General features: G+C 55.7%; 1 protein-coding gene across 1 annotated transcript; it reads left to right on the top strand.

Moving 5' to 3' along the window:
* The first annotated feature begins 3,229 nt into the window (after positions 1 to 3,229).
* LOC144139855 (uncharacterized) lies at positions 3,230 to 7,513 on the top strand. The gene is made up of 5 exons (XM_077672101.1): positions 3,230 to 3,829; positions 3,929 to 4,133; positions 4,355 to 4,980; positions 5,026 to 5,233; positions 7,428 to 7,513. Exons 1-5 carry the CDS (start codon positions 3,230 to 3,232, stop codon positions 7,511 to 7,513), a joined length of 1,725 nt encoding a protein of 574 aa, XP_077528227.1.
* The last annotated feature ends 464 nt before the right edge of the window (positions 7,514 to 7,977 follow it).

Raw genomic sequence — 7,977 nt, 5'->3', positions numbered from 1 at the left:
TCTGCGATCTGACCCTTTTCCAGCAATTCCCAAAGGAACACCTCAAGGCTCGGTTATTTCACCCCTACGCTTTAACCTTGCCATGAAGGACCTCCCACCCTTGCTCCAAGATATTCCGCATCTCCGACACGCTTTCTACGCGGACGACCTCACGCTATGGACACCCACTGGATCAATCGGAGATCAGGAAGAGGCACTTCAAATGGCAATTGACACCACCCAACGATATCTCCAATCCAGAGGACTGGAGTGCGCCCCCGAAAAGTCCGGTTTACTTGCGCTCAGCAAGAGAACTACCCGCAAGACGGCACACAGAATACCAGAACCAGAATTATACATAAATAATCACCCTGTCCCTAACGTCACCCACCTTAGGATATTGGGCCTCATAATACCTAGAGACGGATCTGGCTCGCAAGCCATACCACACTTACAGCGCACACTTAACCAGCTCATACGCATCATCCGCCGCGTCTCCAATCGTCGCTTCGGACTTCGCGAACACGACACCCTACGCATGGTCCAAGTCATTCTCATCAGCAGGATAGCGTACGGCACGCCATACCTGGCCCTCAGACCACAAGAAATACTGAAACTCGACGCCACTATACGCCAGGCCTACAAGACCGCTATGGGGCTCCCAATCAGCACGGCAAACAAGAAACTTTTGGAGTTAGGGGTCCACAACACCTGGGAAGAAATACAAGAGGCCCACCACGCATCTCCGATACGCCGACTACAGATCACGCCCACGGGAAGAGAGACACTTCTCCGTCTACACTACAACGTTCCACCACGACAAGATCAGAAGATTCGAATCCCAGCAAACATTCGGCAACACATTCGCGTAGCCCCTCTACCCCGAAACATGCACCCGGTTTTCAACAAACAACGACGCACGGCACGAGCTCGATTAATTCATAAGGAAAATCATCATCTACCATGCACTCGATACACAGATGCATCGCCGTACCCTCATCAGAAAGCGCATGCAGCCTGTGTCGTTAACACGCAAGGCACAGAACTGGCAGCAGCGACCGTTCTCACCACTTCCATCGAGACTGCTGAGGAGTGTGCCATCGCCCTTGCTACAACAACAGACGAGTAATTTCTTACTGTTATAACTGACTCACAGACTGCCTGCAGAAACTTTGTAATTGGCCGCATGTCTCAACCCGCACTGTACCTTCTTCGTCAAGTAAGAAGACTACCAGAAATTAATATCATCTGGTCACCCGGCCACCAGTCCCTCCAAGGGAACGAGGCGGCACACGCCGCTGCCCGTGCTCATTCATACCGGGCCGTTACTTCAGAGGGAGAAACCAACGACCGAACTGCTTCAAAGCCAGCACCACTCCCCACGTACACCGAAATCTTAGCTCACTACAAAAACGACCGCCGTCGCTTCCCGCCACCTTATTCACAATTAACGCGCGACGAAGAAACCCCTTTCCGGCGCCTACAAACCAATTCGTATCCCCATAACACCCTACTAAACGCTATGTTGTACCCCAGCCAATACCCTGCCACCTGTAACTTCTGCCCTGTTGCTGGTACCCAATACCACATGGTATGGGAGTGCCAACGGACCCCCACTCTAACCCCAAATCCCAACCCTACCTATGAGCAGTGGGTGGAGCAGGTGACCAGCTCCGAGCTCTCGGACCAGCGCCGACTGGTGGAACGGGCCCGGACGGCCAGCCAGCTCCAAGGCATCTTGGAATGAGGATGCCTCTCACTGGGTGGAGGCACTATGAACATCCTCCTGCTCACCAGTATAATAAATGTTTGTCTCTCTCTCTCTCTCTCTCCTCCCATGGTAGCTTTTTTTTGTTTTCTTCTCTCACTAACAAGGAACGGTTCAATCAGCACAGTCAATATGTCCTCTGCCAGCGGCCATCTAGCACTCAACACTGCCTTTTGTGCACCTATTTCCCAGCTCGCATTCCACCCGATTGTAAACAATCCGTCCACTCCCCCGTAATATGAACCCTACTCATCATACTGCCCTTGAAGCTCATAGGATCGGAAACACTACAACCATTATTGTAGCGTTCGAAGGAACTAAAGTCCCTAACACCGTAAAGTACGGCGCCATGATTGTGCGCTGCAGCCTTTATAGACAACACCACGAAGTTTGCCCATGTTGCGGTAAATTAGGACACCGGGCAGATGTTTGCCCATACCCAGAGACTAAAGTGTGCTTTGCGTGTGGGAAGCCTAACCCAGATCAAGCGCACGAAGCCACGTGCAAACCCCGCTGTAAGCTATGCAACGGGGCTCACCCAACTGGCGCCACGGGTTGCCGCAACAGATATAAGATGCCCCACGTCGTAACTCAACGACGCTGGGAGAAGGAACAGCAAAGGTCGGTTACTAAGAAACAGATGCCACAGCCGACAGTGGAAAATTTTCCACATCTGCAGCCGAAAGCCCGCGAAAACACACAAAGGGCGAACGTCAGCGCTGACGTGAGAGCAGCTGCAGGCAACGGCGTGGAGAGCAATAAGAACAGCCAAGCAACGCCGTGCACAGGCAATACATGGGCCACGGTGGCTAATGGAACTACGGCTCCTCGCTCTAACAACAACGCCTCGGATCCTCGAGTCAGACAGCTCGAGGCGGAATTACAGCAAATGCGCGGAGAGAATTCTCGCCTGCGGGAAAGAATGGCGGAACAAGACAGCCTCATCCAGGAGTTGAACCGCAAGGTCGAGATGCTCCTGATCGGCGAACACAGGCAAATGCCCCAGCCTCAGGCTTTCCAAACACTACCACCCCCGAGAACGGCCTTGCCGGAACCCATCGTGGAGGCTTTGCCCAAACACAGTCCTACCCCCACCTATACTACGACAGAAGATAGCTCCCCGGAAGAGATTATAGAAGATATGTCAGAGCCTAGGGCGAAACGAAGGGCCTTAAAGGCCAAGAAACGCGCACTACGACGCATTAACGAACGATCCACTTGGCAGGATGAAGACTCTGACAAGCAGGCTGAGTCAATCAACAAGCGGCTCTCAACCATAGAAGCCACAATGGCAGACATGGTCGTCAAATTCACCAACCTGGAGGCCCGGGCGCCGTCCTCAAACATGGAGGCCCGGTTTGCAAGCATGGAAAAGGTCCTCAATTTAATAGAGAAGAACTTAATGGCACCACAGCAACGAACAACCAGTCAACCGTAATGACCAGGACCCCGCCAACGGAATTAATAATATGGCAATGGAACATGAACGGTACTCACGGAAAGAAGGCAGTGCTCATTCAAGCCATCAAACACGCTACAAGACAACCGGACGTAATCCTCCTGCAAGAGACACACTGTGAAGTCTCCCCGAAGATACCAGGGTACCGCTCCTACGCTACCTCAGTTCCCAAGTCCACAGAGAAGTGGGCCCGGTCAAGAGGGGGAGTCTGTACCCTGGTAAAGAAGGGAATAGTATACTTGGAGCACGACCTCAAGCATACGACGAACACCGAACATCTTACGATTGAAGTGGTCGTGGGCAAGAGGAACAGGAAGCACAAGGAGCACATATACATCACTAATATCTACACCAAGCCTAAGTACTCATCACAGCGCTACGGCACCCTTATTCGCAAGATCAAGCAGCTTGCGGGGGACAACACTACATTGATCTGTGGCGACTTCAATGCTCAACACACCACATGGGGCTACCAGCGCACGACGGCGAAGGGCCGGAACCTCCTAGAGGAGACCCGGGACGCCGACTACCACCTCATCAATGACATATCCACTCCTACCAGGCACGGCACGTCCGTACAACGGGACACCAACCCCGACCTGGCTTTCAGCAACAACACGAAAGTGCGGTGGCGAAACACCCTGGAGACACTCGGCAGTGACCATTGTGTAATCGAGATCATTATCCCTCTCAACAGTCACGTTGCCCCTCCCCGAACACAGAAACTCACGGACTGGAACAGGTTCCGTACCAACCTGGAGACCATTCCCGACCACATCGACGACATAGAAGAGTGGACGAAGGCACTACTCACCGAGGTCCAGCGAGCTACCACGGAGCTAGAGACGACGGACGACATGCCCAACATGGACAGCCGGCTAGCGCACTTACTTGAGGCACGGAACTCACTAAAGCGAAGATGGAAGAGTCAGCGGCATAACCGCAAGCTCCGCAAGCGCATAGCCCTACTCAACCGCGAAATTGAAAAGCACTGTGCCGTGCTGTGTCGCCAACAATGGCATGCATCTGTCAGGAGGCAGACGGTCAAATACATAAGAGTCGCACATGGCACTTACTCCGTCACCTGCTGGACGACAGTCAAACCAAGGGCACGCAACAACACACCCTGGCACGTACCTTGCTTAAAGCTCGAAAAGAGCTAGGTGACGACGAGGTGTGCAAGCGCCTCAACGACAAGTATCTACCGGCAACGCCACCCTCTTCTCTGCCGAGTTACACGGGCGACTCCAACCCTAAGCTCGACACAGACATTGAAGAATGGGAGGTACGAGCGGTCTTACAGAAGATCAACAGCAAGTCCGCGGCGGGACCCGACTGTGTCTCTAACAAGGCGCTACGCAACCTCAGCGACGGGGCGATCACAGCACTCACAAAGTTCTTCAATCACTGCTGGCGAAACGGAGCCTTACCCCGCAAGTGGAAAGAGGCACGGACAGTACTCATACCCAAACCCGGCAAACCACCAAGCATCGAGAACCTTCGCCCGATTTCACTAACATCGTGTATCGGCAAGGCCCTCGAGCACGTGCTGCTCAACCGGTGGCAAGACTACCTGGAAGAGAACAACCTCTACCCGGATACCATGCTGGGATTCCGGGCAGGGCTGAGCACACAGGACGCCATGCTCCTCATCAAGCACGAGATCATTGACAAACCGTCGACGACCACAAGCCCCATGGACAACCGGGCCATACTCGGTCTCGATTTGAAGAGTGCCTTCGACACCATCCACCACTCGGCGATTCTACAGCAAGTCTCCCACCTCAACATGGGAGAACGCACATTCAACTACATCAAGGACTTCCTCACAGCCCGTACCACCACCATCGTGGCAGGGGATCTGGAGCTACCGACCAAGACGTTGGGGAGCATAGGCACACCGCAGGGGGCCGTGATCTCGCCGACGCTGTTCAACCTAGTAATGATTGGAGTGGCCGAACGCCTCCGCGCCCTCCCGAAAGTCAAACACACGATCTATGCCGATGATATCACCCTCTGGGTGACGGGTGGGAGTGACGGCGAGATCGAGGCGTCCCTGCAGCAAGCCATCGACGTCGTTGAAGACCAACTGCAAGGCACGGGCCTCCAGTGCTCCCCAGCCAAGTCAGAACTGCTCCTACTACTGCCACGCCGCAAGTTCAGATCCGACAGCGCACCTGACATACAGCTCCATGCGGGTGACGGTACTACCATCCCAAGAGTCAGCACCTTGCGTGTCCTGGGCCTCCACATCGAAGAGCTACGCTACAACGGCCACACCGTTAAGCTACTGGATTCCAAGGTCTCCAGAGCCATAAGCTTAATTAAGAAGATTTCAACCAAATACGCTGGCATGAGAGAGCACAACCTGCTCAAACTCGTACAGTCTTTCGCCATCAGCCACCTGGCCTATGTCGCAGCCTTTCATGACTGGACCGACCTCGAGCGTAGAAAGCTGGAGGCGCTCATACGCAAGGCACACAAAGCTGCACTTGGTCTTTACAACCACACTAATAATGAACGGCTCCTTGAGCTAGGTGTGCATAATACACTAGGCGAGATAGTCGAGGCGCAGCAAACCGCGCAGCTTACACGTCTCGCGCAGACCCGAACGGGCAGGGCAATACTACAAAGGATAGGATATCAACCGAGGCTGCATGAAGGTAGGGACTGGCTGCCGCTTCCGCGGGACCTACTGCGCAAGCTGCAGGTCGCCCCACTTCCCCGCCACATGAGTCCAGGGGAGAACAACGAAAGACGGCTCGCTCGAGCGCGGGCACTTACAACCACTCACTCCAACGACACCGGGGCCTTCTACGTGGACTTGGCCAGGTACCCGGACCGCAAGAACACGTACGCCGCCGCCGTCGTCGCAGCCACCACCGGTGAGCTCTACACGGCCGGCAGCATCGTGGCATCATCCACTGAACAAGCGGAAGAGCTGGCCATCGCGCTGGCTCTCTCCAACCCTAACTGCACCACCGTCCTCAGCGACTCCCGGACGGCCGTCCTGCGTTTCGCCGAGAACAAGGTGCACCCGAGTGTTGTGAGGGTGTGCGGGGCCCTACGGTCATCACAGACAACGGTGTGCATCAAGTGGTTCCCAGCCCACATGGGCACAGTGGGACCCGAAACGAACCGCAACGAGGACGCGGACCGGATGGCGAGTGCGCTCACTAGACGCAACGCCGGCTCGGTCTCCCCTGCTCCAGTGGACGATCACGACAACGAAGGTGAAGACTTCAACCCGATTACTACGTACGGGGAGGTACTGAAGTGCTTCCGGGACTCCCGGAGACGATACCCTGGGCCTCACTCGAACCTCTCTAGGCAAGAGGCAGTACTGTTCAGACAATTACAAGTGCGTGCGACGTGGACCCCTGTATGGGCGAAACACGTCCACCCCGAACTACAGCCGAGTGACGTGTGTGTGCTGTGCAGTGCTAGTCGCGCTACTATGGCGCACATGCTATGGACATGTGCTGTGACTCCGGACCCAACAGACGCGCTTCCACCCCATCTTGCTCGTGCGGTGGGCAAGGAAGACTTAGACTCCCAACGGGGAGCCGTCCAGTTCGCGATGGAGGCCCTTCAACGCCAGCAGTCATAGATGCTGCCTCCCCTACAGGAGGCTGGTATCTGCGACTAATTTAGCCGGCCAATAAAGATGTTCTCTCTCTCTCTCTCATACTGCCCGACGAGCTTCTCGAGCGCGTGCCCTATTTCCACCCCCCCCCCTAGTCAAACACCTTCCACGTAGATGCTGCAGCTCACAGGAAAAAGCCGGCCTTCACTGTGGCTGTCGAAAAGCGGCCGCCGCGTCCGGGAATCGAACCCGCGGCCTCGTGCTCAGCAGCGCAACGCCTTAGCCACTCAGCCACCGCGGCGGGTAGCATCCTACGGAGCTCCTCTGGTTACCGGCACACACGCGACTAGACGGCGCGGAGTGGACTCATCAGGCGGCACGAGCAGTCGTCACCCGTGCGCCTGACGAGACCACTTCTTGTCAAGGAGCTTACTCCGCCAGGGACTCCCTCTTACTACCGCCTCACCCGCCCCACGCTGCCCCCGGCTCACCCATCCCTAACCCACTCGGAGGAACGGCTGTGGCGCCTCCTCCAAACTGAATCGCTATCGCTCCCCAACCGAGCCCTCCTTCATCACATTTACCCATCCGCCTACCCTCTCCGCTCTGCCCACACTGTGGCGCTAAATCCACAGTGCATCACCACAAGTGGGCGTGCCCCTCTGACCCCCACCCCACCATAACTTCCGCTGACCACTTGACGGAGGTCCTGGGCCGCTAGGACGAAGACTGCCAGCGCCGTGGTGACTCCCAGCACAAGGCGTGGGGCGGCCCCTTAGGCCAGTGGTGTCAATAAAAGTTTTTATCTCCCTCTTTCTCCCAGCTCCCAGCTTCACCACGGCGCCTCGCGATGCCGCTGTTTACCTTTCACTGGACGATCACAGTGAAGCAATAATGGTTGCACGAATGTTTCAAACCTGTAGGGCTTCTGACGCCTTTTGTCATGCCGGCGGACAGGAGATCGGGAGATAAAATGCGCGGGCTGAACTGCTGCGCTTCTCTCAATGGCCGCCGCCGTGATTGGTTTTTCTTGGGGGGAGCGCGGCTGCTGTTTTGGACGCCTCGGAAACAACGCGCCGTAGCGTGCCTCGGTGGCCAAACGTGTTACTCTTGCAGTGACTAGGCCAGGACGGCGACTCTTGTAAGCGCCGCCCCCACTTCTCTTTGCGGACACTGGCCTAATAG

The sequence above is a fragment of the Haemaphysalis longicornis genome, unplaced genomic scaffold, assembly GCF_048455015.1.
Source record: "Haemaphysalis longicornis isolate Haplotype H1 unplaced genomic scaffold, Haemaphysalis longicornis Haplotype H1 scaffold_5, whole genome shotgun sequence".
Lineage (NCBI taxonomy): Eukaryota > Metazoa > Arthropoda > Arachnida > Ixodida > Ixodidae > Haemaphysalis > Haemaphysalis longicornis.
The sequence above is the reverse complement of the archived record's forward strand: the minus strand, read 5'-3'. Positions and strand labels throughout refer to the sequence as shown.

What these genes read in the sequence shown, in the direction of transcription:
- LOC144139855 (XM_077672101.1), top strand. Translation starts at nt 3,230, where the DNA reads ATGAACGGTACTCACGGAAAGAAGGCAGTGCTCATTCAAGCCATCAAA. An exon ending in CTTTCAGCAACAACACGAAA is followed by an intron (nt 3,830 to 3,928) that starts GTGCGGTGGCGA and finishes CCCCGAACACAG; the next exon opens with AAACTCACGGACTGGAACAG. An exon ending in ACTAAAGCGAAGATGGAAGA is followed by an intron (nt 4,134 to 4,354) that starts GTCAGCGGCATA and finishes CCTTGCTTAAAG; the next exon opens with CTCGAAAAGAGCTAGGTGAC.